This window comes from Chaetomium strumarium (genome assembly GCF_033439665.1).
Source record: "Chaetomium strumarium strain CBS 333.67 chromosome Unknown B0T15scaffold_1, whole genome shotgun sequence".
NCBI classification, from domain to species: Eukaryota; Fungi; Ascomycota; class Sordariomycetes; order Sordariales; family Chaetomiaceae; genus Chaetomium; species Chaetomium strumarium.
Genome location: NW_026944429.1, coordinates 6,689,707 through 6,703,878, shown reverse-complemented (window position 1 = coordinate 6,703,878; position 14,172 = coordinate 6,689,707). Strand labels below are relative to the sequence as shown.

Sequence of the window (14,172 nt, the reverse complement as noted above, 5' to 3'; positions counted from 1 at the left end):
TCAATGCCGACCCGAAGGGGGCGACATTGTTCCCGAGCATGCTGTGTTTGGGATCGTCCGTTACCCGTGCCCCGGATATCAGACCCGCCCGAAGCCTCAGTAGCGGCTCCGAGATGAGATGGGCTTCCGCTCACACTGCATCGCTCAGCGAGGCCCATGGTCATGCCTTCAACTAAACTAAGGTACTCTCTCTGTGCTCGAGTTTGGCTCTGCGATACGGAATATCCTTTCAGCTTATAGGCCTACAGCTGGAAGCGAAAAAGTATGTGATTTGCATTACAACTAGTACTTTCATCGTATAAGATAAATAGGTATGTTAGTAGATTCAGTCCTGTGGCTCCGGAGCCTCTGGTAACGCCGTGGGTGGCCTCCTCACACTCTCCCGCGAAAGCCTTCCTGGGCCGGGGCTGGAGGCTCTGCTGGCCGACGGCGTGTTCAAGCTCCACATGCTGCTCTGCGGCTTGACCGATGGTGTTGCCGAAGCGTTGGACGCATCGCAGTCCGTCACGATGCAGGTGATGCCGCTGAGCCGTTGTGAGAGCACGCTCTCTGGGCGGCTGAGCGAAGCATCGCCAAAGTCTCTTGATGACCACGAGGCGCGATACGGCCGGGCCGCCCGCGGTAAGCTCCCCGTGCTCAACCGGTGGCTGACGCTGCTGGCATGGCTGTGGCGGGCCCGCCCCCGCATGCTGGGCTGGTCGTCGCCGGCGCTGTCATCGGGGTTCTGCTCTGGCTCATGCACAACTCCCACGGCTGCGCCGCCCTGGTCCTCGTCCTCATCCTCGATTTTCGGTTTGCGGCGGACCTCAACCACGGAAAAGTGCGGCGTCGGTGGCGGAGAGTCCAGCGTCTCCTCGTCAAAGCGTCTGTCCCGCGCTTTCTTCTCCATCTTCAAGAAGTAGCGAACGCGGACAGGCTCAAGCCAATCTGGATCGATTTCCTCGCGATTGCGCGTCAGGGACATCCAGGATGAGACGGTGCTGAGCAAGATGAGGACCAGCAATGCAGCCACGGTCAGGCCCTGGAAGACGATGATGACGACGCCGAGCGCGGCGGCCCTCGTACGATCCAAGTTGGACTCTGGGAGGAAGGCGGTGGATACGGCTGTGGTGATGATTTTGCAGATGCCGAGTACCCAGACAGCCATGACCGTGTTGCGAGCTCCTTCAAACGGGCTCAGTATGGCGCTGATGCAGAAGTTCAGGACGTCGACGGCTAGAAGTCCGTAGACTTGCGCGTGGGGATTCCGCCAGCCGCCTCCTATGAGCGCTGCACGGCAGAAGAGGTAGGCGACGTAGTACGCCATGTACCACCATCGTGTGCGACGATATCTTGCCGAAAGCCAGCCGAACCTTTTGACGAAGGACTGGTCCAGGTGGATGTTCTGGCGGTCTGGGTCTGTGTGTTGGCACCGGATTCGGAAAAAGGGGATGCTACATAATGGCCGGACCTCCAGCTCGTGTTCCCTTAGTGTGCTCTCCCAATCTGTCAGGACAAGGGGAAGTATCCGAAGGACTGTCTTGTAATAGACGACAATCGAATCGGACTGGACCTTGAGGTTGACATCTCGAGTGCGAGCTCGGCATCCGGTTGCGACCAGTGAGGCGAGCCCGATGACGGCGAGAATAAACACGACCGTAGCCACGGCGACGGCGCCAACCGATATCCTGATGGTGAACTGGAGCATTGCAAGAGTCATGAGCATGAAGAAGCTGCTGAGTAGCGCGCGCACCAACGCATGGCCAAGGTAGCCGATCCAGTGGCTGCGGAAGCATGACAGCCGGTCCCCTTGGATCCGTTTGCTGCGTGCCAGCCCTTCGAGCGAGAACTTGAGGGCCCCCATCGCCAAGAGAACCAGCGCGAGGGCTATGAGAAGCCATACCAGCCCAACCATAAAGGCGTCAGCAATCGCAACATTGACAGCTGACAATGTCCCAGGGAAGCCCGACCAGTTGCCCGGAAGAGGCACCCCAGGTGCGACGGCGGTGCCGGACCATGCGTAGTCATTCAGAAAGCTGGAGTTGAATCTAGTCCCATTGGGGACGAAGCCCAGAGCCTCTTGGGTCGCAGACGCGTCAAAGATATGAGCGCCTGACACATCCCTAGTGCTAGCCATCAGCAGAGCGCTGCCGCCAATCTCGCTTGTGTTGCCAGTCGTTCCGGCAAAGGCAGAGATCGACCGAAACATGTCTGCGTTGTAGATGAGGCCGGCGGACCAGGCGAAGTTAGACCACCATGCTGTCAGCAGCGGAGGCCAGTCGACCGAGAGCGCCCCCGAGAAGAAGATGGTCTGGAAGGTTTCGAGAACCACGGAGACGGGGAGCGAGTGGGCATGGTGCATTCGCATGTGCGGAACGCTGACGCCGTACGCAGCAGTAAAGAACGACGCGAGCATCGCTACCAGCGTATACACCCCGAGAATCGGCGCAACGATCTCGGGATGGGAAAGCGTCTCGCCGTTCGTCAGGCTGGCCTGATAGCACCCGATTTCGGTCTTGGAGGAGTTGGCGTAGAGCTGCAGCTTCGCTGAGCCCTCAAAGTCCGGAACAGTGAATGCGGTGCTTGCGAGCTCTCCGAGGGGCTGGTTGCCGACTGGCAGAACCGCGCGAGCCGTGACAGGAACGGTCGATCTCAGGGGGCAGAGACTATACGCATCGTTAGTAACCGCGTCTCTTCCAGTTGGCATCTAACTCACCTGGTGATGTTGAAGTTACATGGATCAAAAGTCAAAGAGTACCGGTTCTTCCCGTCTAAGAAGTCAGGTCAGCTACTGATTATGCCCTGACAGGCCGCTTCGCCTTACATGCATCGATAGAGACGTGAACTACATATTGTCAGTAACTTATACGAAGCGGTCTTGCCCAACTGGCCTTACACATGAGAGACTCATTCTCGATGTCGCTGGTGCCTTCAAAGTGGAAGACCACAGTCTTGTTGCCGGTGGCATCATATGCGATATCGAATGTGCTGACGGTGAACGAACTCCTGCCGCCCAGACAATTACCAAAGCCACCCGTGTACAGCGCAGGCGCGGATCTGTTCACTGTTAGTCCCTTGGCATACAGCTGCTAGCGTCGGGGTTTTGAATCGGGAATCGGGAACACACTTGACCTCGAGGGCTCGACTCGCCGTGGCGAAGACCAAGCAGAAGAGGATGAGTCTAAACGGACGGAGGTAGTCCCCTGGCGTCATGGCGAAGCTGGAGGCTCTTAGGGACATGGAGGATAAAGCCAGAACCAGTATTGGGAACATGGATGACAACACAGTCAGGAGGGTGAACACTCTCCCAGTGTCGACACTTTAGACCGTGACACCGCGCAATCAAGGTGAGGGGCTTCCGGGGGTCTCAGCAGCCATGATGGACGCAAGCCGCGTCGAGGATCAGGGCGGAATCGAATCGGGTGAGTGGGATACTGTCACCGGCAGCTTTGCTTGTGTTCGTATCGATCAAGTAGTCGCGGGATTCCGATGATATTATGTTCCTCAGCACTTCCACGCCTGTCGTCAACGGAACTGTCTGCTAAAGCAGACAAAGACTGAAGGGACGCCCTCAGATTCTAGCGCAGCAGGGGGTCTAGGTCTAATATCGACGCTGATCGCGACAATCCAAGCTTCCCAGTCCCTTCTGTCGGCAGCTTAGCCATTGAAGTTCCAGGAACTTTTATTTACACAAAAGGAGAAAGGTTCCGAAAGGTATGAGAGCCTCGGCCAGTTCGGAGCCATGATCCCCTGAACCAGCCTAGACGTGAATCACCCCACCGGTTCATTTTGGGTCTGGCGGAGCTTCTGGTGGCTCGGTGCTCGAGGGGCAATTGGGTGATCATCGGCTGGGCGAAACCAAACCGTTGCTGTTTAACTGATTCTAGGCCAGACCGCACAGATCCGCCAAATCCATCAGCTCTGCCTCTCCCGGAGCGGGCAGGAGCCTCTTTCGGTGGCCATTGTCGATTTGTCGATGGTGACTTATCAGGTTGGACGTCGGCACCTTCAAAGTTGCCAATAAGCCAAGCCGTGTCTCAATCTCCACTCGGTAGGCTCCAATTGGTAGCCGTTTAAGTTTGGTGATCTGTGCCCGCGGGGCGGGCCGCCTTTGACCGGATCGGATCCCTCGTGCCTCGTGAGTCGTGGCCATCGTGAGGAAGAGTCCCCAAAATGGCGTTGATAGGATAAGGTACCTACTTATGTAGGTCTGAAGAACACAAGCCAGTCTAGACACACACATAGTTCTCCCAGGTCAGACGGTCCTGCCCGCGGCCCCTTCGCGGAATCAAAGAACGAAGCCACTGAGATCCCCAAGCCCAGAATCATGAAAGTGTGCCCCACATCAACACATATGCCAAGCGTCCGATCCTCCTTTTCGCTATCAACTGAAAGTGTCAATTACTTTGTACATTAGGGAGGAGACAAGAGCTCGCCTTTCCAGCCCGGCGACAGTCTTCCAAGACCCGTAATGTCGGCTGTCCAGGCATGTACTCGTCTTATCACATTATCCAGGTGCTATGCTCCTCAAAAGCTGGGGCGGAACGGATGTCAAATGCTCCCAAGGCATAAAGGGATAGAAAGACCCAGGATCAACTCATCTGGATGTTCATCCCCCATCGCCACGGCCCGCCCGAGGAATCTGCTGTATTTGGGAATGAACGTATGTAGGTATTGTATTGTACCTATATACTTGATCATCAAACAGAGCAAAGACACATTTTGAATCGCACCAGTAGACACACCCAAACGATACTACAACTGAAAGGTATCGCCAACGCCTCGCTCGCCATGGCCAGAATGAGAAAACTTGGGAATCCAAACCGCCAAAGAACACGAAACGTCACAACAGCCTTGAAAAAAGCCAAGTTGGTATACGGTGCCATTTCCCATGCCTAGTCATGAATGATTCATCCCGAGTAATCATCACTGCTCATCCTCCTCCTCAATCGGCGCTGGCGTGGCCCGCTCCCTCCTCCGCTTCGGCCGCCTCAACCGATTACTACTGACCTGGCTCGCCGAGTCATCCGGCGCGAGCTCGCTAATATCGTCCCCGCCCCACTCGCTATCCGCGCCATCTATGCTCTCCTCGTCCGCCCATGCCGGCCGATCGTAGGTGCCGCTGGACCCAGACAACGGCAAGACATCGATACCCCGACCCGTGCCGAACCCGCCCCTGCGCTGCTGCAGACTCATCTGCAGCGCGGCGCCCCGCCGCCGCAAGCCATCGCGCACCGCCATGGCCTGCTCGTGCAGCTTCTCGAACGCGTCCTCGAGCGCCTCCATGCCGTTGAAGATCTCGCGCTCCAGCTCGGCCAGCGTCGCCACCTCGACCTCCTCGTCGTGCGTGACGGCCGCGCGGGAAGGGTACGGGGCCGACGACGAGGCGGCCGACACGCCGCTGATGAAGGACGCGGGCGTCTGGCCGCGGGAGAAGGGCCCGAACGGGGTCGTGGTGCGGGACATTGGGCCCCTTCCGGCGGGGCCTGTGGGGCTCATCATGCGCGAAGGCGAGAACATGCCGCTTGCGGGCGTCGCCAGGCGTGACGGGCCCTCGCCGAACTGGACGGTGGTGTCGTCTTCGGCGCCGGACCAGAGGAAGCCGTCGAAGCGGCCCGAAGTGAGGATCTCCCACTCGGAGGTGCTGATGTCGGATATTGTGTAGAGGAGGTCGTGCGTGCCCGGGTTCTTGACGAGGTAGACGGCTGTCTCGGCGTCGCGCGGCGCTTGCGGCAGGCGGTATAACCTCTGGAGCGAGAGACCGGCCTTCACGATGAAATCGTTGCGGGGTCTGCGGATTGGGGTAGGGGCCCGCATCGCGGGCAGTAGCTCCCGTGAGCCGGCAAGCAGGGCGTTGAAGTAGGGCCGGTCCTCCTGCTCCAGGTTGGTGAGGATGGCGAAGGCGAGCGTCTCGTCGTCGACGTCCTGTGGCGGCGGAGCGGCAGTCTTCTCGACGTTGGACATCCACTTGTCGACGGCCGCCCGAACTCGCTTGGTCTGGCGGAGATAGTGTTCTCTAAACTCCTCAGCAATGTCCGGATCCATCTTGACCGGTGATGATGGCCGTGGCGGGATGTCGGCCAAATCCTCGACCGCCTTGCTGCTCAGCAGCGAGAAGTCGAATGGTGGCCACGGCGGCAAGTCTACCCTCCCACTCACTCTCTCAAGCACCTCTCCCCATCCTAAACCCCTATGGGGCTCCCCTGAGCGCTCGCACACCACGCAGGGGCAGCCATCAGGCGGAAGATCCCGGGAGAACACGTTCTCTAACCTATCCAAGAGCCGGCGAGCGACGGTCCGGTGGCCGGTCGCAACGGCGATGGAGCCGTGGCCTGAAAGTACCGTCTGGTATTGTTGCAGGAGGTTGAAGAAGGGTGCAAAGAGCGTCTCGGCGCCTTGGAGTGGGGGGTTGGACGGCCGTGTACCGTTCTGTCGCGGCAGAACGGCGAGGAAATGTCTAGGCACGGGCTGTGGCAAGCCACCATTCTGCAGGAGGTAGTCCACACGGGGAACCTCCTGAAGGTTAAGTGCAGGCGGAGGCGGCGGCGGCGGCGGTGGAGGCGGGGGGGCTGGAGTGAATGCCGGGGTTGCTGAAGGAGTCGGTACGTCGGATGTGGTATAGTGATGTTTCTCCTCGGCCATGAGAGGCGGCGGGAAGTGAGGGGTGTGTGTTGGTGTCCTGGGAGAAGTGTCTACGGCTGATTCTGGTGAAGAATCCGCGGCATCCACAGGTGGCTGCTGGGCCATGGAAGCGCTCCGTCTTGGTAGCGTTGTAGCTGTCGAGCCCGGCTCCAGCGTAGACGCGTCGGTTATCTCAGATTTCGCTGCTCCGGAATCGTCGCCACGTGGCGCCCTGACTGAAGGTGCCGGCCGCATGACGAAGGTCGCCTGGCTGGACGCCTTCGAGAGTCTCGACTTGGACTCGTGCTTGGAAGTGGACCTCGAGACCCAGGAGCCCCTAGACGAAGGCCTCGTTTCTGACGCATCTGCTTCCTTCACTGACACTGGAGTTTCGGGTCTCTTTTTCTGACCGGAGAGGTCCGTCTCGGGGGGTGACGGTGGCCTGTCCTCCTTGCGGCCATTCTCCCGCGCTGTCGAGTTCTTCCGGGCGACGGGAGGGGCGCCGACCGACTTGGACCGCTTCATCTCACTGCCTCCGAGATCCGTAGCATCTGGTGTGAGAGGGTCCGCCTTTCTGACACCAGGCGCCGAGACATCCTCCTTGCTATAAAGGAGCTCCTTGCTGTGCGCCTTGTTGAAAGACGGATACGGGAAGCTGCCCCGCTCGCTCTCCACGCCCCTTGCCAGCTCCGGCACCAGGTCTATCATGGACCTTGCAGCGGCCGACTTATCGTCCGGGTGCTCCTTGTCCATGTCTCTCGTTCTCGGCCGTCGGTGCGATCTCTCGCTATCGGTCGGCCTCAGCTTGGAAAACCTCGACGAAGTCGACGATCGATGGGAGTGGTGGTGATGGCGGTGAGAGGACGAAAGCAGAGAATCTCTGTCCCGCACACTATCGCCGTCCCCGTATCTATCTCTGTCCCTTCTGCGCTGCTCCCGATCCCTGTCCTTCTCTCGATCGCGCTCTCTGTGAATCCGCTCGGACTTGGATCGGTGTGGCTTCTCGCGCGGGCGGTCGTCGACAGCGTCGACATCGCGATCTTTAGAGGAAAACATGATGGACCATGTCAGGGTAACGCACCCGCCTTAGAGACGGGAGGACGGGGCGGCTGCGGTTGCCGGACGCAACGTAACCGCACGGTGAATGCGGCGCAGAGCAGGAGAAGCTTGATGTTGGTTCGGCCTGGGTCAGATGTTGCGACCAACCAGGGCTCTGTATCACCAGGATTTAGAGCCGTCGCGGCAGTGTTTCCTGAGGAGGGAGAACTGATTCGTTTCTCGGAAAATGGCGAAGTTGCTGAGAACTCGTAACTTGGCTGCCCAGCTGTCATGCCTGAAATCGATCGATTCTCTCAAGAGAGGTTGGTGATGCCCATTGGGCAGGGATTCGGAAGCGGTCAAGACAGTATCCACACGGTGCCCTCGAGCTTTCCTTGAAGACTTGGCAACCAGATGTCAAACAGTTACAGTGGGCTTGAAGAACGCCATAGTGTGTAAACCGAAGATCTGCACACTGTCTGATGTGTTCGGCAGGTGGACCGCCAGTTGCTGTTGACGCTGCTTGGAATTCCCGACAGGAGTCGAAAACGAGCTCGACTGAGCACTGCATGTCTCACTCGACGAAGCACAGAAAAGGTACGGATAGCGACATCACACAGCACAACGGCAGAGTCGTATTCGATGTGACCACTTCCATCTCCAAGCGGGTTCGTATGTGGGAGGACTACCTTAGATATTGGAACTTAATTGGACCCTGTGCCTGACTCCTCATTGTCAAGCACTGCAAGATCACTTTTACGCGCTGACCGCCCGCAGGATGCGGGTGAGGCGCCCAATGGTTTTGCGTCCTCCAACCGCCAAACGGAGCCGAAAGCATGGCTTTAGCGTCGGCGCCGCGTGTCTGCTTTACTTGATGCGATAAATCACCTGGCAGGCTTGGAATGAATCCATCTTGCCTTCTATTTAAAGGTCTAACCTGCAGAATGCCACGTGCCGACTCTATGGATCCCAAAAGCAATACTCTTCCACAAAGAATCGCAGAAAACGTCTGTGTAACCAAATCTCGGCTGATGGCGCCGCGGCAAGCTTTAGTCTTCATAACCAAAAAATCGCGTTAAAACTTATCCAAGAGACCTTTGCCCTCGAGCAGCAGGATGATCTGGTGAACGATGGACCGCACTGACTGCTTCTCGCAGTCGACCACAAGGTCCGGCTTGGCGGGAGGCTCATACGGGTCGTCGACACCGGTGAAGCCCTTGATCTCGCCGGCGCGAGCCCTCTTATAAACGCCCCTCTTGTCCGTCTTCTCGCAGTACTCGAGCGGCGTCGCCACGTGGACGAGGTAGAAGTCGCCATACTTCTCAACAAGCTCACGGGCGTGCTTTCTCGCCTGCTCGAAGGGGGCAATCGGCGCAGCGATGACGGCAGCACCGGACCTGGTCAGCTCGGAGGCGACGAAGGCAATGCGAGCAATGTTCTTGTCGCGGTCCTCGCGGCTGAAGCCGAGCTCGGACGACAGCTCGTGGCGGACCGTCTCGCCCAGCAGCATCGACACGGAGCGGCCGCCCTGCTGGTTCAGCGTGACCTGGAGCGCTCTCGCGATCTGGTCCTTGCCGCTGTTCTGGTAGCCCGTCAGGAAGACGGTGAAGCCCTGCCGCGACCTCGGCGGGTGCGACTCCCGGAGGACCTTGACGACCTCGGGATACGAGAACCACTCGGGGATCTCACGCCCGCTCCGCAACCGCGCACGCAGCTCCGTGCCGGAGATGTTCAATGTCCGGACGCCCTGGGGGATCTGGTCGACCGGCGCGTACTCGTCGGTGTCCGGCAGGTACGTCATCATCTGGAAGGGGACCACCTCGATGCCGAGCTCGTCACGGTACTTCTCCACGGCGTGCTGCGCGTCGTAGGGGCCGTAGAAGTCGACACCCTTGCTGTTCTTGCCAGGGCCGGCGTGGTCGCGGCCGACGATGAAGTGTGTGGCGCCGTGGTTCTTGCGGATGATGGCGTGCCAGATGGCCTCACGCGGGCCGCCCATGCGCATCGCCAGGGGCAGCAGGCCGAGCACGGCCATGCCGTTGGGGTATCTCGGCAGGAGAGCCTTGTAGACGCGGACACGGGTGAAGTGATCGATATCGCCGGGCTTCGTCAGGCCGACGACGGGGTGGATGAGGACGTTGGCATGGTGCGAGCGGGCAGCGCGGACGGTCAGCTCCCTGTGGGCGCGGTGCATGGGGTTCCGGGTCTGGAAGGCGACCACCTTGGTCCAGCCGAGCTTGTCGAAGTGAGCGCGGAGCTCGGAAGGAGTGTCTACACTGCTGTCAGCATCCCCCCTCAAACCCACTCACTTCCCTAGGAATCGGCTCGCTTACATCGCAACTCGACGAAGTCATAGTGCTGCAGCCGGTTGATGGCCTCCAGCTTGCCGCCCACGTAGAACTCCTTGGCAGTGTTGAAGAGGTAGCGAATCGCAGGGTGTTCCTCGTCCCCTCCGAAGACCTCCTTGGCTTCCAACGCCCTGGTGTTACGGAGGTCAGCACATCAGTTTTGCCATAGCAGCCCGGGATGACGCGACCCTTGGCAAGTCTTGGGACAAAGGGGACGGTAGCTTACTTGTCGGGCTTGTAGACGTCCTCGACGGTGAGGATGGCCAGGTTCCGGTCGTCGCGGAAATCCCGCAGCGTTATCCTCGCGCCGGCCTTCAACGAGAGCTCGTCGATGGTCTCCTGGTCCACATCGAGCGTGATGGGCATGCTGAAGAGCGCGCCGCTGGCGAGGCGGTTCTCCTTGACGACCCTGGCAGTGAACAATGTCTTAGCACCCCCCCCCCGCGGAAAGATCAATTTGCTCGTTTTCCTTGCAAAAACGTACCCATTATAGTCTTGCTCGTTCATAAAACCTGCAATCCAGTCAACAATTTAGTGTTGCTGTGCCTTGCGTACATGGTACGGGGGCAAAGACAGCAGGCCGATGGCGGGGTTCATGAGAGCCCCACCATCCCACCTTCCGGCGAAGGACACCGCGTTGAGGAGGGTTAATGTTGACGAACCTTCAAGCGGCGAGAAACCGCCATTGAGCAGCAGTTCAAGGTCGCACAACTGGCGCTCACTGAGGACGAGTGCCGGAAGGGTCTCTGCCTCGGCCGCAAGTTCGGCGTGGCGAGGAAGGTCCCGCGCAATCAAGTCCTTGAGCACGCCGCCGTGGGGAGCGTTCGCCATATTTGATGATATTCGATCTGAGATCCCGAGTTGGTGAGCGAAATTAGAGGGTTGCAACGCGACGGATTGCCGCGTGACTAGATACTTATAGATCAGGGTAGCGAAGGTGGGCGGAGCAGAGAAAGAGAGACGAGCATTGTGGACTAAGGTTGTCTTATTAAGAGGAGATGGTGGTCAAGCGCAAGATATATACACAGTACACAGCAGGCATGTTACGTTCCGGTTTTGCCGTCCCCGCGGGTCCCCAGATCTCCATCCTATCGATGTGGCAAGCTAACGGACCGAAGGACTGAAACTTCAGGCCCCGGTAGCGGCGTCCATTCCCGTCAAGAAGCAGGGCAGAGTATGGGATGGACGGTGCGTGACTCGGCCAAGCAACGCCCGCAATCCTGGCTGAGTGGATTTTCTAATCGAGATCCCCATCTCCCATTTGCCGGTGGCTTCACTTACACCCCCTTCAGCTTGCCAGTGGGTGTTATTATAGTAATAAATCTGTACTCTACTGTGGTATATGACCAAAGGAGCATGAACGGTGCCCCAATGTTACTACTGGTGCACTCCCAGGGACAACGTGTGCCTTGTTGATTAGCAACCAACATCAAAAGCAGACCGACGGTGTAACGGAGAGCAAGCAAAGAAAGCCTTCTTGCTTACGGCAGCAAAGTTGCAACGACAACAACGCTCTGCCGGAGGAGGGAAGGAAAAAAGATGCGACTTGTCGTTGTCCCCAAAGGTTCTAGCTCCGATGACGTGCTCGCGCAAGGACCACTTCCCTGCCTCAGGCCCCTTCGCCGTGGACGGAGCTTTTACAGCCCAACCGCAACATCGGATGCATCATGCAGCAGCGGTTTTCTCCGGCAGGGCGAAAAAGGCGATAAAAGGCCGCTTTGTCGGGAGTCGGACTCAGATGTGCGCCGGCAATGTGCTTTAAACCCTTGTCGGTTAGGGCTGAGTAAGACATGCTGTAAGTTACCACCGTTGCATCGCAGGATCGAGGGCATGATGCAGGGTTAGGGTTTTGACTGAGTGACAGGCAAGTGACAGTCCGAAGAACCCCTGAACTCCTAATAGTTAAATGCCGAGTGCGATCAACAACAATACAACATCACGACGGACTTCACATTCTCCGACATGTCCGAGGCAAAGCGACGGTGAACACACACACAACGAGCGTACATTGCATTCTCTTGCCATACTACCCCTCATAGAAATCCCTCTCCAAGACGCGCGCCCGGGCAATATGAGAAAGGAAATATGGAAATACCCACAAGCTGACAGGTCTGTTATGTGTCCGAAAATATCCATAGAAAGAAGAGAAAAAAAGAAAAGAAAACGAAACAACAAACAAGTCGAGCGAATGTCAGTTAATAAGGTCAGTCATCATCAGAAGAGAGACACCACACCTTTCAGACCCGTGCGTGTTTCCCCTCCCTCCCTCAAACATCAAACTGCTGCTGCTTCCCGAAACAAAAACAAAACAACCTAACCTAGAGAGCTCCCTTATTCCAAACTGAAACTGGAAAAGACCCCTCATCCAACGACAAAGATCTCAGTAGCAGCGGCAGCAGCTGTAGTACCCGTCGGCTCCTGATGATGACCGCGAGCAGGAGGAGGAGGGCCCGAGATGGTGATGGTGTGACGGTGGTCCAGCGTCCCCTCGCCCGGGTCCAAGGGGTTGTTGGGGGGTGGTGGTGGTGCCAGCGACGTCGGCGGCTGCTGAGGCGGCGCAAGAGGCGACAGCGTCTCTGATGAGACTGAGACCGAGACTGACGACGGAGATGGAGATGGTGGGAAGAAGGGGGTGACTGTCCCGGTTGTGAAGAAGCCGCTGCTGCTGCTGGGACTCAACGGGGCGGGTCCTCCTGCATTCAAACTTACTCGTTAGTTTCCTGGTCATCCTCCCTCAAAAAGAACAATTTAGAAGTTTTGACATACCACTACCACTACCACCACTACTGCCTCCCGTCGCCGAAGACAGGACAGTGACAGTCCGCAGGGTAGTCTCGGTGCATGTCGAGGTCGACAACGAGAAGGAGGACGAGCCCGAGCCCGAGGCCGGGGCACTCAGCGTCACCGCGACGGTGGTAGTCGCCGGGATGGTGAAGGTGAGCCATGTTTCGCTGCAGGACGTTGACGTTGAGCTTGAGGCCGAGGCTGAGACTGAAGCTGAAGTCGCGCTCTCTATCGGTACCACGCTTGAGGACGAGGAAGGGGTCTCGTGGCACGTGGTTGTTGGTGGTTGCGCAGGCCCAGGCCCAGTGGCAGAGGCGATACCCGTCTCGTTGCACGAAGTCGATCCCGCCGGGAGCGGGGCGGTCATGGTCTCGCTGTACGGGGTGGTGGTCGCTGGAGGAGAAGAAGAAGAAGAAGAAGGAGGGGCTTGGGTCGCGGGCGTGGTGCCGTCTGTGCAGGTGGTGTCCAGAGATGATGATGGTGACGATGCTGATGCGATAGTCGTGGTCCCGTTTTGGACCGGAACGGGGGGCGACGGCGACGGCGCTATCGTCCCCGAGGTGGTGCAGGTGGTGTCGATGGAGGAGAGGGGGGGCGGAGCGGTGGGCTGCGGGACGGCAGAGGACGGCGCGGTGCTCCGGGCGCCTGTTGTCGGGAGGACACCTGTTGTTGTGTCGACCGGCGATGTGGAGCTCACGGGTGGGAGCGGCGCAGAGGAGGAGGGGGGTGATGCTGGCGGCGAGGTGCCTGTGATGCCGTCTGTGTCGCTGGTGGAAGAGACGCCGGGTCCGGTGGCGGAGCTAGACGGTTGGCCGCCGGTCGGGGTGGGCACGGTCACAGTGGTCACGACGGACGAAGGGATTGTGACGGTCGTTGTTATGGTCGAGGTCGACCTGGACCTGGACGTGGTTGTGCTCGACAAGCTCGACTCCAATCCGGTACTTGTGGGTGGCAATGCTCCCGTCGAGCTTTCAGTTGGTCCGCCTGTTCCCGGAAGCCAGCCGCTTGGCTTCGTCCCTCCAAACGGCACAGTCGAATTGGGAAGGGGGAAAGGGGGAGCGGATGAGCCAAGGGTGCTTGTCAACGGGGGTGCTGCTGCTGGTGTAGACGTGATTATGGTTACCGGCAGGGAGCCTGTCCCAGACGGAGACGGAAGGGGGGTTGACAACACCGACGATAGGCTCGACGACCCAGTACCAGTACCCAAGACGGGAGAAGAGGTGTAGCTCGCAGTCCCGCCGGTGCCTGTCGCCAAGGGCGTAGTGGCGTTCGGCAAGGGGAACGGCGGGCTACTGGCCGGGACACCAGGGCCAGTGCCGGTTCCAATCACCCCCGAGCTCAGAGGCACCGAAGTGCTGCCCAACGATGATGAGGTCGGAGATACCGGTCCACTGGTGACGAC

At 58.7% G+C, this 14,172-nt stretch overlaps 4 protein-coding genes across 4 annotated transcripts; all 4 read right to left on the bottom strand.

The window, feature by feature from the left end:
• Positions 1-325: 325 nt before the first annotated feature.
• Positions 326-3,192, bottom strand: B0T15DRAFT_490044 (uncharacterized protein; the record flags this gene model as incomplete). Its single annotated transcript, XM_062866649.1, has 5 exons — positions 326-2,645; positions 2,696-2,750; positions 2,804-2,824; positions 2,876-3,036; positions 3,107-3,192. 5 exons carry the CDS (start codon positions 3,190-3,192, stop codon positions 326-328), a joined length of 2,643 nt encoding a protein of 880 aa, XP_062727208.1.
• Positions 3,193-4,805: 1,613 nt separating this feature from the next.
• Positions 4,806-7,791, bottom strand: B0T15DRAFT_75219 (uncharacterized protein). The gene has a single exon (XM_062871277.1). It carries the CDS (start codon positions 7,654-7,656, stop codon positions 4,906-4,908), a length of 2,751 nt encoding a protein of 916 aa, XP_062727207.1. The 5' UTR covers positions 7,657-7,791; the 3' UTR covers positions 4,806-4,905.
• A 536-nt stretch (positions 7,792-8,327) lies between these two features.
• Positions 8,328-11,021, bottom strand: B0T15DRAFT_521449 (uncharacterized protein). Its single transcript, XM_062868560.1, has 5 exons — positions 10,649-11,021; positions 10,471-10,498; positions 10,213-10,395; positions 9,972-10,117; positions 8,328-9,909 (listed from the first exon to the last, which is right to left on the bottom strand). Exons 1-5 carry the CDS (start codon positions 10,815-10,817, stop codon positions 8,714-8,716), a joined length of 1,722 nt encoding a protein of 573 aa, XP_062727206.1. The 5' UTR covers positions 10,818-11,021; the 3' UTR covers positions 8,328-8,713.
• An 829-nt stretch (positions 11,022-11,850) lies between these two features.
• B0T15DRAFT_521439 (uncharacterized protein) lies at positions 11,851-13,211 on the bottom strand. Its single transcript, XM_062868559.1, has 4 exons — positions 12,754-13,211; positions 12,331-12,680; positions 12,205-12,231; positions 11,851-12,095 (listed from the first exon to the last, which is right to left on the bottom strand). The coding sequence occupies exons 1-2, from the start codon at positions 13,135-13,137 to the stop codon at positions 12,348-12,350; spliced, it is 717 nt and encodes a 238-aa protein (XP_062727205.1). The 5' UTR covers positions 13,138-13,211; the 3' UTR covers positions 11,851-12,095; positions 12,205-12,231; positions 12,331-12,347.
• Between the last annotated feature and the right edge of the window lie 961 nt (positions 13,212-14,172).

What these genes read in the sequence shown, in the direction of transcription:
- B0T15DRAFT_75219 (XM_062871277.1), bottom strand. Translation starts at nt 7,656, where the DNA reads ATGTTTTCCTCTAAAGATCGCGATGTCGACGCTGTCGACGACCGCCCG.
- B0T15DRAFT_521449 (XM_062868560.1), bottom strand. Translation starts at nt 10,817, where the DNA reads ATGGCGAACGCTCCCCACGGCGGCGTGCTCAAGGACTTGATTGCGCGG. An exon ending in AACGAGCAAGACTATAATGG is followed by an intron (nt 10,396 to 10,470) that starts GTACGTTTTTGC and finishes GTTCACTGCCAG; the next exon opens with GGTCGTCAAGGAGAACCGCC. An exon ending in GACGTCTACAAGCCCGACAA is followed by an intron (nt 10,118 to 10,212) that starts GTAAGCTACCGT and finishes CCGTAACACCAG; the next exon opens with GGCGTTGGAAGCCAAGGAGG.
- B0T15DRAFT_521439 (XM_062868559.1), bottom strand. Translation starts at nt 13,137, where the DNA reads ATGACCGCCCCGCTCCCGGCGGGATCGACTTCGTGCAACGAGACGGGT. An exon ending in GTAGTGGTGGTAGTGGTAGT is followed by an intron (nt 12,681 to 12,753) that starts GGTATGTCAAAA and finishes AGTTTGAATGCA; the next exon opens with GGAGGACCCGCCCCGTTGAG.